The sequence below is a fragment of the Syngnathoides biaculeatus genome, chromosome 7, assembly GCF_019802595.1.
Source record: "Syngnathoides biaculeatus isolate LvHL_M chromosome 7, ASM1980259v1, whole genome shotgun sequence".
Lineage (NCBI taxonomy): Eukaryota > Metazoa > Chordata > Actinopteri > Syngnathiformes > Syngnathidae > Syngnathoides > Syngnathoides biaculeatus.
In genome coordinates this window covers 20979745-20993863 of record NC_084646.1, presented here as the reverse complement: position 1 = coordinate 20993863, position 14119 = coordinate 20979745, and the positions used below count along the sequence as shown (strand labels likewise).

The following is a 14119-nucleotide window of genomic DNA, read 5'->3' as shown; positions in this document are numbered from 1 at the left end:
TCCCATCTCTATCCCTCTGTCTGGCCAACCTGTAGAGATCCTTTTCTCCTTCTTTCGTGTCCAACCTGGTGTACATGTCTTCATATGCCTCTTGTTTAGCCTTTGCCACCTCTACCTTTGCCCTACGTCGCATCTCGATGTACTCCTTTCGCCTCTCCTCAGTCCTCTCAGTATCCCACTTCTTCTTCGCTAATCTCTTTCCTTGTATGACTCCCTGTATTATGGGGTTCCACCACCAAGTCTCCTTCTCCCCTTTCCTACCAGATGACACACCAAGTACTCTCCTGCCTGTCTCTCTGATCATCTTGGCTGTCGTCGTCCAGTCTTCCAGGAGCTTCGGTTGTCCATCGAGAGCCTGTCTCACCTCTTTCCGGAAGGCCGCACAACATTCTTCCTTTCTCAGCTTCCACCACATGGTTCTCTGCTCTACCTTTGCCTTCTTAATCTTCCTACCCACCACCAGAATCATCCTACATACTACCATCCTATGCTGTCGAGCTACACTCTCCCCTACCACTACTTTACAGTCAGTAACCTCCTTCAGATTACATCGTCTGCACAAAATATAATCTACCTGCGTGGTTCTACCGCCGCTCTTGTAGGTCACTATATGTTCCTCCCTCTTTTGGAAATAAGTGTTCACTACAGCCATCTCCATCCTTTTTGCAAAGTCCACCACCATCTGCCCTTCAAAGTTCCTTTCCTGGATGCCGTACTTACCCATCACTTCTTCATCGCCCCTGTTTCCTTTACCAATATGTCCATTACAATCTGCACCAATCACAACTCTCTCGCTGTCTGGGATGCTCAGAACTACTTCATCTAGTTCCTTCCAGAATTTCTCTTTCAACTCTAGGTCACATCCTACCTGTGGTGCATAGCCGCTAACCACATTATACATAACACCCTCAATTTCAAATTTTAGTCTCATCACTCGATCTGATACTCTTTTCACCTCCAAGACATTCTTAGCCAGCTCTTCCTTTAAAATAACCCCTACTCCATTTCTCTTCCCATCTACTCCGTGGTAGAATAATTTAAACCCTGCTCCCAAACTTCTAGCCTTACTACCTTTCCACCTGCTCTCTTGGATGCACAGAATATCAACCTTTCTCCTAATCATCATGTCAACCAACTCCTGAGCTTTTCCTGTCATAGTCCCAACATTCAAAGTCCCTACACTCAGTTGTAGGCTCTGTGCATTCCTTTTTTTCTTCTGACGCTGGATCCGGTTTCCTCCTCTTCTTTGTCTTCGACCCACAGTAGCTGAATTTCCACCGACGCCCTGCAGGTTAGCAGTGCCGGGGGCGGGCGTTGTTAACCCGGGCCACGACCGATCCGGTATGGGATTCTTTAGATGAACGCTCATATTTGTTTGGCACAGTTTTTACGCCGGATGCCCTTCCTGACGCAACCCTCTGCATTTATCCGGGCTTGGGACCGGCCTACAGATTGCACTGGTTTGTGCCCCCATAGGGCTGCATTCATGAAAGAAATGATTACGGAATGCAAACCTGATAGAGTGCTGAGATCGAGGTCAAATAGTGGAGTGCAGAGTCCAAAGCAAACGTCGTGAAGCAACATTTAGCTATTACTGTATGTTGCACACAAATGAAATAAGTTGCCAACAGTGGTGATGTCAGTATTTCTGCTTTTAATGTTATTTCTTACACTGTACGCTGTTTAATTGTAATTTTATTTTTCATTTTTTGTCAATATTGTTTTTTTCCTATTTTAAATGTTTAAATTTTTTGTATTCAAATCCTTATGATCATTTAAAGCACATTGAGTTACCTTGTGTATGAAATGCGCTAGATAAATAAATTTGCTTTGCTTTGCTCTGACAGTTGTCCATTTATATTGCAGTTGCTGTTTCTCTGTGTCACTGTTTGTATATATGACACAGGAATGAAGGTGTCGGTAATATGTGAGTTGTATTCGAGGTGGTAGTGGGGCTTATGGTTAAAGGAATGCTGTGAAGGATGATCACTGGGAAGTGTTAACACTCACTTCTCTTGCCCTGGTGCATTGGAATCGTTTTCACTGTTCAATTAGTATTTAATAGTGGACATCAAACCAATCCTTGGTATTATTGAATAAATACTGCCACATTGAAGTTATTCACTTTTTCCAAGTTACTTCATCGGGTCCCACGCTTCCGTTTCCATACACTGTAGGGGTAGATGTGCACAGACATGTATTCATAGTAAATGTTAAAAAGGCCAGTCAGTCATTACGACCTCACAATTGCTCCATTGACAAGACAATTTAAGCCATGAAAAATCTGAAAACCTCTTTGTTTGGAGTTTTTAGGATCAGTCAAATTTGCCTCACTGGAAGACTCAACAAATGTTGACGTCATAAACTGATATGGTGTCATTTCTTTGCAAAGCCACAATAATTATAATTTGGAGCTGCATTTTGGTGGTAAGTAAAGAGAAAAAACTGCATACAGTTTGGGTTGTAGTTGCCACTAATGTGCTTAGGTGGACAGATCTATTAAAAAAAAAAAAAACACTGTTTTTGGACAGAGATTTGTCTGACCTTGGACGGCAATCCCATCAGTGTACATGGGCATAGCCTAGGACAAAAGGGAATAGAACTAGGGCTGTGACTAACCATTACGTTAATAAATGAGTAATTTGTCAGTTTTTTTTTTTCTTGATGATTTGATGAATCAGATCACATTATGGTATTTGTGCCGGCATAAGGCTCAGCACGTGTTTGCCTGTTTTTGCAGACTGGTCTGTGCCAGGCTTGGTAGTGTCAACGCAGCAAGGGTATGTCTTTTGGACTCTGCGCAAAACTTATGAATTTTGGTGACTGAGGGCTCTATTTTTGTGCAAGTGGAAGACTTGCTTGTTGACAGAGCTCTCTTCACCTAGTTGGGCAATAGGGGTACACAATTAATCAGATTTTAATTGTGAACGTGATTTTGGCTGCCACAATTAAATGATCATAATTTTTGGCAATTCATTCCCATTTAAATGCATCTACTGCTGCAATAAAGCTAAGTCAGCCAGCCACCAGTCTAGTCAGTCTAGTCATCCACCAGGGGGCAAACACATGGTTAAGTCTTTATTAAGTAGCCAAAAGAAGAACAAGTAGCAGCTAGCACTCTTTGGTATGTGAGCCTCTCTGTCACACTCAGTTGAGTTATGAGTGTCAGCCATCATAGGAGCATGTACAACCAAATTTGGAGCTGGTGCCACACAAATGGATAAACATCCAATCTCTGAAAATGCTCTGATTCAAGGCAAGTGATGTTAAAAATAAGACCATATGTTAAGAGAGCAGCAGATGTGCTTGCTCAACAATGTAACACAACCAATCAGTCAGTCTTTTCAGCGACCTAAAAAAATGATCAATAAATGTAAAAACACTGAACAAGAAAAATGGGTTATCATGCAGTTACTTATCCAAAGTGGCATTGAAAACACTGTGTGAACAATGACTGTGGTCAGGACAGCTTGTAGCCCAGTTTGCTGCCACAACAGTTGTTCGAGAACATACCAGTTGGTGGCTCTGATCCAGTTGCTAACACCCCCCATCACAAGAGCTTCATAAACTGCATTCCTCCCTGCAGCCCTGTTATACGAAATGGCCACTAAAAGACGCATCCCGGCCCTCACCCTAATTAGCACCTTCCCGTCAAATCTGGGTTCCCATCTTCAAAAGACTCCTTCCCTTCTTTTGAAGGTAATGACCAAAAGGTTGGGGATCTTCTCTCCAAGAAAAACAAAGTGGGAGTGATTCACAAATGGGACCCAACAACAGCGTGACCGGTTTGCTTTATAATAAAACATGCACGCAAGGAACCACCAAAGACCAAGAAGGAACAATTGCTGGGACACAGGCCCCACTCACTGGCGTTTGAGAGTGACTGACTGCAATGTGGACTTTCATTCAGGGTTTTATTTACTTGAAGATAAAAGGTCAGTCTTGATATTTCACAAACTCTGCAGAAATATTCAACGTTTGGCTTGATATCGGCATCAGTGTCCCAACTTTCCAGGTGCAGCTGCGAGAGTTTGAAAAATGAAAAAAGCCTCTTATTAACCAGGATCATAATAGGCTTCTGTCAATCAGGGTTGATCATTGGGTGACATTCTGGTTATTGGTGGAACAGCGTGAAAACCTGTGCATGAGTGGCAGTCTTTTTGGGATAGGTCGTATGTGGCGGATGGCGTTGGTCTGTTACAGTTGCAGCGCTCCTTTCCACAGGCTCACTTCCCGACAGCAGCCTCCATCAGCTTTGTTTCGCCCATTTTGAAGTGCCGAGTCAGGGGCTGTCTCCACTTTAAGCGGTCGTCTGCCCAGTTCTCCAAGGTCTCTGGGGTCATGTTGGTAGCCTTCAGATCTCTCTTGATGATGTCACGGTAGTGTAGCTGCGGTTGTCCTGCAGCTCTCGCCCCAGTAAACAGTTTGCAGTGGGGCCATCTTGCATTGGGTGGACGTGGCCTAGCCACTTTTGTTGGCACTGGTGGAGCAGTGTGTACATGCTGGGGTAGGCCACTGCAAGAGAGGACTTTGGCTTTGGTCATTTTGTCCTGCAAGGAGACTCCCAGGATGCAGCAGAGGCTGCACATGTGAAACATGTCCTCTCTTAAGTAGAAGTGACCTTTATAAGGTACAGTTTATCCTTGACAGTCTCCAGCCATGTCCTGTGACTCACTGAATGACTCCAGGGACCTGTCCAAAAAAAAAAAAAAAAAAAAAGGCACACAGCCATTTGAATATCTTCTAGGTAAGCTCACCATGAATGACGCATCAGAAAAAAATGTACTTGACAACCACACTTAAACAATTATTCCATTAGAGAGGACTTGTGGACACTGCGCAAGGCAGAGAGATCACGGTCATATCTGAGGATGTGATTGACTAACTGTGTCAGATTACAGTAAGCGGGTCGGACACTTAACCTCCAACACTACAAAATGACAATACACCTGCCTGTCAGAACCAGAGCTGCATTGTTTTGATTAAGCTGCAGCTGTTCAATGTACCTTTTGAGGAGTCCAGTCAGAAGATTATTCGAATAGTCAAGTCTACTTTAGATAAAAGTCTGGTCTGCTTGAAACATGCAAGCTTTCACTCTGGATTTGTTCTTCAGATGTCAAAAGACAGTTTTAGCAATCAATTTAATATGACTGTTTAAAGTCAGGTCGGAATCTATCAGAACACCAATTTTTCTGACTTGGTCTTTGATTTTTAAAGATAGTGAGTCCAGGTATTTACTAACAGGAATCCTCTTTTCTTTATTGACAAAAACAAGTATCTTAGTTTTGTTGTGGTTTAATTGAATAAAATTTGGCTCATCCAGGTATTTGTCTGCTTTACACAGAGACAACACCTCAACTGAACTGTAGTCATATGAAATTATTTTCGTGTTTAAGTCTCCTGTGACGACAAAATAGTTGCAGTCAGTACAAATAACTGACAGCAGTTCTGAAAAATTCTCTTCAAATTTTCTTTTGCATCTTGGAGGTCTATAAATTATTACAACAATAAACTTTGGGTCACCTTTAACTTAAAAAAAATACAGATATTCAAAAGAGCTAAATTCACCCAATATAATTTCTTTACACTAAAATAATGACTTAAATATAATAGCAATACCACCACCTTTTCCCTCCTCTTTGACACTTGTTCATAAAATAGAAATTTGCTGGTGTTGCCTTATTTAAAATGCTATTACAGATATTTTCTGTTTACCATGTTTCATTAATAACAAAAAGTTCAGCTCATAGATTGTAATGATGTCATTAATCATCATTGATTTATTACCCGGCAGCACAGTGGTGGAACTGGTTAGAGGGTTGGCCTCACAAATCTGACAACCCGGGTTCAATATCGGGCTCTGTCTGTGTGGAGTTCTGTTTAGAGTTTGTATGTTCTCCCCATGCCTGTGTGGATTTTCTTTGAGCAAACTGGTTTCCTCCCATTTCACAAAAATATGCATTAATTGGAGACTCTAAATTGCCCCTATGTGTGATTCTGAGTTCATTTGTTCTTCTGTCTCTATGTACCCTGCGATTGGCTGGCAACCATTTCAGGGTATAACGGCCTCCTGCCCGAAGAAAGCTGGGAAAAGCTCAGGCACTCCCTCGACCCTTTGTGGAATGATAATAAATCAATCAGATAATGGATGGATGGTTGAATTTTTTACCCAGTGACCTGGTATTAAAACAGCGATAATTGGAGACAATTGTTAGATAGATTCACATTTTATCCTCACTCAGTGTGTAGTTCTACTTTTTTTGTGCCATATCTTTGAAATTTCTATCCCTTGTAATTAAAGGGATGAACAATGTCTGATCACAATAATGTTTGAGTTAGTCTGTAAAAGACCCTGCATATATCAGTCGGATTCAGAGACAACATTCTTCATGGGTGGAGGAGGGGCCTTTCGCATCATATTAGCCTGTGGTTTCAGGCAAGGGGGGATTCACTCTATTCGTCGGACCGACCATTGCAATTAGGCTAGTAGAAAGTGAGTTTTGCATTAGGCTTGGCTCTGGTAGGGCAGGGAGAGTTGTGGGAGAGTGAAAGTGCTGGATCATCTCATTTGTCATTTGCTCAGCTGATTGTTTGAATGACCCTAATGCACCTCGTGTCAGCTTATCTCTTCTTCCCCCATTATTTGGAAACAACTGCAACATTTCGTCCTTGATGATGTACCTAGTAAGAAATGTTGGAAGCCAGTAGCTTAACCCTTTGTCTATGCAGACAGAAACCGTTTGCCTTGTAAAGATGGCTGCACTTCCCAAAACCCAGAAATTGTCAATGGCACCCACAGACAGTACTTTTGTTTGTTCTTCTCACTGCACAAATGTTTCAGCCCGCGTCTTATTTGTTGCACTGGTCATATCTATTTTTGAGTTGAAATGCTGCAAGTCGTGGTCCAGGTTATGATCCCAGTGGAACAGCGATGCACACACAACATCGGCGACAAGAGTTGATCCGCTAGATACGCAAGTAGATTTTGTATTCATTAGTAAGCGCACCTACAATAATCTAATTACTTTACAAATGGTAATGTAAATTATGTGAAGGAATGGAGCAATGTTAGGGACTATGTCACAACACATTGAGCTAACTTTAAATTCAGAAATGATCAATAAAAACGGAAAAAATGTTGTACTCAATGTTTGCCTTTAGGATCCATTTCAGATTAGTCTTTGCAGTTGGTAACAGGGAAGAAAAAAGTTGAAACAGCCTGTTTTTAGTCAAGTTTAGTTTCCAGAATGAGAATGCTTGAAGAGGAGGATGCTGTTCATGTGGCAGAGTTTTATTTTAATTGTTTGTTTCATCATTAAATAGTACCAAATAAAGAAAAAGTTGCCTTTTATGAACTAATGTATTCCAAAGAAATTCAATACTGGCAGCCTGACAGCCCGAATGTAAAGTTTCAGATATGTTTTGGTGTAAAAAAGATGACCTGACAACAGTGTCACTTCAGATTAAGTTAACTGGAGATGTCTAATATTTTGTGTCATGTGTAGCTCCACTTAAGAGATATTTTAGGGAGGGTTAACTGTTAATTAAACTTTTGTGGCTCACAAGACAGACGTTTAAACACAATAATGTACTGAACTCCCAAAATACTTGAGTGACAGGTGACAGCAAAACGGGGTGTACATTCATCGGACATGCCCACATCATCTCAGTGCTGTGAGGTTGTCTGTAGTTTTCAAATTTTGCAACCTCATTTCATATACGTCATGCTTTTTTTATATTAGTTTGAATTTTGCTGGGTTGTGAAAAACACTCTTGTTGGTGTGCATTACATTACAATAATAATGAACAATAGCATTTTATTTTCACATTACAGGGCCTGTAACCACAGTAAAATAAAACAAAATACAGTAAAATATGGTCAAATACCTGACAGACACAATATAGAAAGGGATCAGAGCTACAGTACATCACCTGGTGGTATTTTATAGGTATAAATGGAATTAATTTGTACTGCTTGTTTTTTGACAAACACCAGGTGTATTTTTTTGTTGATGTGTACGTTAAGTAATTAAGTAATTAAACAATCAACAAGGCTTCATCTTTTCTAAAATAAAATTTTGTATTTTTTCCAGAAAATGTAAGTTAAACACCAAATTGTACCACCTTTTGAGTGTTCATCTTTGGTGGTTTTGTTAAATTCATACAGATGTCTGCTTTACAAGTTTGCAAAAAGCTTGGTGGCAGCTTCATTGACAAACAGGCGACTGGCTTAATTTCAACCCTCCATCCATCCATTTTTTTATCCTCACAAGGGCCGCGGGAGTGCCGGGGCCTATCCCAGCTATCTTCGCGCAGGAGGAAGGGTACACCCCAAACTGGTTGCTCACCAATCGCAGGGAACAATCACACTTAAGGGTAATTTAGAGTGTCCAATTAATGCATGTTTTAAGGATATGGAAGGAAACCAGAGTTGGCGGAGAAAACCCATGCAGGCACGGGGAGAACATGCAAACTCAATACAGATGGGGCCGAGATTTGAACCCTGGACTTCAGAACTATGAGGCCAACATTTTAACCAGTTGCTCCACCATGCCACCTTAATTACAACCACTAATCTGAAAAATTATGGCAAGGTTGAAGGCCACATGAAAGATAGAAATCAGAGTGGTTTCAGTAAACAAAACCTGGAACCTTGGTTTCGGTTCATGTCAAAACTTGCCTCTTTTGATATGCATTTGTCAGGAGGTATATAAGTACAAGCATCAGAATGACACCTTGGTAAGGGATTACTAAGGCAGAGATAACAGTAATCATTTCTAGAGGGATAATGCAAAGACACTAAATACTGATAAGCGGACGGTGAATAAACATCAAGGACAAGTCAGTCAAGATGAAGGAAAATCTGAAGTAGAGATTTTGGTTGGGTGAATGTGGTCCAGCCATACTTGTAAATCCATGCTTTTATCATCATAATTTATATCAAATATATATTTGAAAAGTGGGCTGCTTTACAATTGTCTTTATGTAATCCGGAAAGAATAAAGATTCAGATTTCACATGGGAATCGGAAGTGGCACTGGCACCCGGTGTCTTTATCTATGTTCAAATAAAAAGTAGCAAAAGTTAAAATTCTTCTTCTTGATTATTACTATATTCTATGTCATTGTTGTGTGTAATTTTTCTGCAATAGCCACTATGGCATATAGTGCTTTTTTATGACACTTAATGTTGAATATAGGAGAGAGAAAGACAGAGAAAAGGACAAAACAGGGACTTCCTGGATGTGTGAGTGCAATGTGCAATGAGTATGTGAAAAATGGGCTCTTTTGCATGTTTTGGTACATGAGCTGGATTAGTGAATTAGTTGGCAGAAAGCTAATATTATCAACCATTTATTAAGCAACAGTATACTTGTTCCCTATGCTGATGCTGATTATGACTTTGGCCCAGGTAGGAGCTTCATTCGACAGGGCCACAAACATGTTTCAAAGTTGGCTGGCTCCCTCATTTCACCTGTACAGTAGAAAGCCTTGACAGAAGGTGACAAATACATTGACGAAAATAACTATTTGAACACCCTGCTATATTGCAAGTTCTCCCACTTAGAAATCATGCAGGGGTCTGAAATATTCATTGTAGGTGCATATCCACTGTGAGAGAGATAATCTTGAAAGAATAATCCAGAAATCACAATGTATGATTTTTTAAAGATTTATTTGTGTGATACAGCTGCAAACAAGTATTTGAACACCTGTCTATCAGCTAGAATTCCCTCAAAGACCTGTTAGTCCGCCTTTAAAGGTCCACCTCCACTCCATGTATTATCCAGAACCAGATGCCCCTGTGTGAGGTCGTTAGCTGCATAAAGACACCTGTCCACCCCATACAATCAGTAAGACTCCAATTTGGAACATGGCCAAGACCAAAGAGCTGTCCAAAGACACCAGAGACTAAATCGTACAACTCTACATGACTGGAAAGGGCTATGGACAAAATTGCCAAGCAACTTTGTGAAAAAAGGTGCACTTTTAGAGCAAAAATGGAAGAAACATAAACATGACGGTCAATCTCAATTGGAGTGGAGCCCCATGCAAGACATCACTTCGTGGGGTCTCAGTGATCATTAGTAAGGTGAGGAATCAGCCCAGGACTACCCGACAGGACTTGGTCAATGACCTGAAAAGAGCTGGGACCATCGTTTCCAAGGTGACTGTTGTAATACACTGAGACATCATGGTTTGAAATCATGGATGGCACGGAAGGTTCCCCTGCTTAAAGCAGCACATGTCAAGGCCTGTCTTAAGTTTGCCACTGACCATTTGGATGATACAGAGGAGTCATGAGAGAGTGTTTTGTGGTCAGGTGAGACCAAAATTGAACTTTTTGGTCATAATTCCAGTAACCGTGTTTGGAGTAAGACGAATGATGAGTTCCATCCCAAGAACACCAACCCTACTGTGAAGCATGGGGGTTGTAACATCATGTTTTGGGGGTGTTTTTCAGCACATGGGACAGGATGACTGCACTTTATTTAGGAGAGGATGATCGCGGCCATGTATTGTGAGATTTTGGGGAACAACCTCTTTCCCTCAGTCAGAGCATTGAAAAGGGGTCGTGGCTGGGTCTTTCAACATGACAATGGCCCGAAGCACACAGCCAGGAAAACCAAGGAGTGGCTCCGTAAGAAGCCTGTCAAGGATCTGGTGTGGCCTAACCAGTCTCCAAACCTAAACCGAATAGAAAATCTTTGGGGGGAGCTGAAACTCCGTGTTACTCAGCGGCAGCCCAGAAACCCGTCTGATCTAGAGATCTGTGTGGAGGAGTGGGGCAAAATCCCTCCTGCAGTGTGTCCAAGCCTGGTGAACAACTACAGGAAACGTTTGACCTCTCCATGATTTCGAAGTGGGAGAACATGCAATACAGCAGGGTGTTCAAATACCATTTTTCTTCATTGTAGGTTTAACACTAAGAGGATTTTTGTAGCCTACCACAGATCAGGGAGTTTAAAAAAAGTGATTGCTGATAGCCCAATCCGATCAAAAGATGAAGCAATATGTATATTTAAATTACATTTACTGTATGTAGTTGTGTACTTAATTGCTCTAAAAAAATATATTTACAATAAGACACCATTACTCGGGTTTTGTGCTACATGGACCAATCCATCCATTCTTGATAGTGCCTTGCGAGCTGACTTTTTCAGAAAGGCAGGTTATACTTGTCTGTCTGTTTGTCTATCTTTTTCCATGCCCAAATTGGGAGTGGGTAGTAGTTCTCGACTGTGGGGCAATGAAGCCCTTTGAGACTTGTGATTCAGGGGTATACAAATAAACTTGACTTGACCATCCACGAGTCAATAACATGGTTATTGTAAAAAGCTCCACGAGTTGAAAAGAATTCCATTCATCTATCCATACATTTTCTGACCCGCTTATCCTCACAAGGGTCCTACCTATCCAACCTATCCAAGCTATCTTCGGGTACGAGGTGGGGTACACCTTGAACTGGTTGCCAGCCAATCGCAGTGAAAATAATGGAAGAATTGAATTCATCTCTGAGAACCTCTGCACTACCATTGACTTATACACATACTAGGCAAAATTGTTGTTCCCCTTCTGGTAATAAAATATGAACTTCAACTACCGTATTTTCCGGACTATTCATCGCTCCGGAGTATAAGTCACACCAGCCATAAAATCCATAGAAATGAAGAAAAAAGCAAATAAGTTGTACTAGAGTATAAGTCACATTTTTGGGGGAAATTTATTTGATAAAATCCAACACCAAGAACAGACATGTCATTTAAAATCTAAATGACGAACAATTTAAACTAAAAATACAATAGAGGCAACAACAGGCTGACATATTAACAGTTATTCTGATAACTTTCACATAAATAACATACTAAGAAGTTTACCAAAGCCATCCGTGTCACTCCAAATACCCGGTAACTAAATTCAAACAAAATTTTCATCCTCGGTGTCACATCCAAACAAGTCCGCCAACTCCAGAAGTAGACGACGCGCCGCTTCCTCTTCTACATCACTTACGGCAGACTCATCGTCGGTTGCGGTTACAACATGCCCATTCCAGCCATTCTGAATGCAGACAGGATGGTTTTTGTTGTTACGGAAGCCCATACTTTGTCGAGCCATGCAATGTCTTCCTGGAAAGTTGCGTGGCAAATTCACCCACAAACTGTTTTCTTGCACTGATGCAGAGACAGTTTGTCTTAGTAAGTCGAGTCGAATGCCGATCGTGTCGGAATAACTACGTAATTTTGGAAACACTTTTGACAAAGGTCGCTGAAAGAAAAAAATATGAAGAGTACCAACATTTTCAATAAGAATGAACAGCCTTTGTGGAAAGGGAGGGTTCTGCTGTGTTTCTACATTCACAGATGGGAAGTATCCCAAAGTATTCGCCCTCGATGTTGCCAATAAACATTTTGTCAACTTCGCATTAAAAACAGATAATCAAACAAATAAAAAACATGCCTTTGTCGGCAAGAACCGTTCACCGTCCCACCATCATGATGGCAAATCAAATTGAATTACGTTCACGATAATTGGACGGAAGTCTCAACGCCTGCATGAAGCTTAATCTAACGATGAAGGACAAGTCGCATTTGTGGTAAGTATTTTTATCGTCATTGGTTAGCAACATCATCACAATGTTATTTAAAATAATCTGCAGAATATGATTTTCTCTTCAATGGCATTTTTGTTCAGTCCTCATCAGTTATAAGTTAGAGAGACACGGGCCAAGAGCACCCTCCTATGGTTGTCAGTGTGAAAATAACTAATAAGTGACTCAAAAAATGGGTGGATGGCTGTAATGTGTTGATAATTTCACATATAAATCGCTCTGGAGAATAAGTTGCACCCCCGGCCAAACTATAAAAAAAACAAACTGCGACTTATAGTCCGAAAAATACGGAAATGATTATTAGTTATTATTATTATGTCATTATTTTTTAAATTATTGGTTGAACTATGTCAAGTAAAGCATGTTTTAATTTTCATCCATTTATTTAAAACCGGAACATTATTTCGGTGGTATGCTGGTGAAGCTGTAGACCGTTGGTCTCACAGTTCTGAGGACCAGGGTTCAAATCCCGGTCCCGCCTGTGTGGAGTTTGCATGTTTTCCCCATACCTGTGTGGATTTTCTTCGGGTACTCCAGTTTCTTCCCTCATCCCTAAAACGTGCATTGATTGGAGACTCTAAATTGCCCCTAGGTGTGATTGTGAGTGAGACTGTTGTCTGTCTCTATGTCCCCTGTGATTGGCTGGCAACCAGTTCAGGGTGTACCCTGCCTCATGCCCAATGACAGCTGGGGTAGGCTACACCCCTCCTGCGACCCTTGTAAAAATTAATGGATGGAGGACATTATTTCAAATTTACAGCACAGAGAATGCAAAAAGATTACCGTAATTTCTCGAGTATAATGCGTCCTGAAGTATAAGGAGCACCTCCATAGTTGACCTAAAAAAATCTGGAAAACCCTTCAATGTAGAATGCGCACCACTAATTTGCCACTACCCATATGCTCATGCTTGGAAAATCTGTATTTATATTTTGTTAGGTTTGTATTTGTATTTTTTTTTTCAAAAAACTGTCCATGCAACAACCTAATAATAATCATTGTAGATGTGCTGATGTAGCGGCAATATGATTTTGGGACAGGCCGCAGGACACACTTGTCCTAGTCCCTATAATTGTCAGAACAGAATCCCTCAACCAATTAAAATAAATGCTCAATGATGGCGCAACATTTTATTTATACTTTTGATAACACATATTACAGTGTTAAAAATATTAACTATAAACACTGTTTAACAAACATTTTTGGCATTAAATATTTGTGAATTCAAATTTTGTGCTTAGTGCAGTTTATCCACTACTTTAAACATCCTTGGCCAAACCTTCAAAAGAAGCATCTGACTCATCTGCACTCTGAAAAAGATCCATAATAGCTACCTTTGGTGCTTCGCTGTGGAACTCATTGATGACTTGGTACAGTTAGGTGCCTCTTGCATTGTATCATGAACATCCCATCTTACTCATACCGCGTGTCATCCTTTGTGCCAGCTATGGCGTTTGTGAGGAAAAATGTTTTGAATCCCAAGAGTTTGGGTTGCGCTGCGCAGCCTCTT

The 14119-nt window shown here is 40.9% G+C and overlaps 1 protein-coding gene across 6 annotated transcripts in view; it reads left to right on the top strand.

Annotated features, from left to right (window-relative positions):
* The window catches only part of negr1 (neuronal growth regulator 1), a 212992-nt gene that overhangs the window by 38656 nt on the left and 160217 nt on the right, over positions 1–14119 (top strand). The window contains exon 1 of one of the 6 annotated variants that reach the window (XM_061825428.1): positions 12025–12594. The exons of the other annotated variants lie outside the window; for them this stretch is intronic. Coding sequence (XP_061681412.1) covers positions 12554–12594 — 41 coding nt within the window. The 5' untranslated portion in view covers positions 12025–12553. Of the gene's footprint in view, positions 1–12024; positions 12595–14119 lie in introns of those variants that run through there. 6 annotated transcript variants of the gene reach the window in all.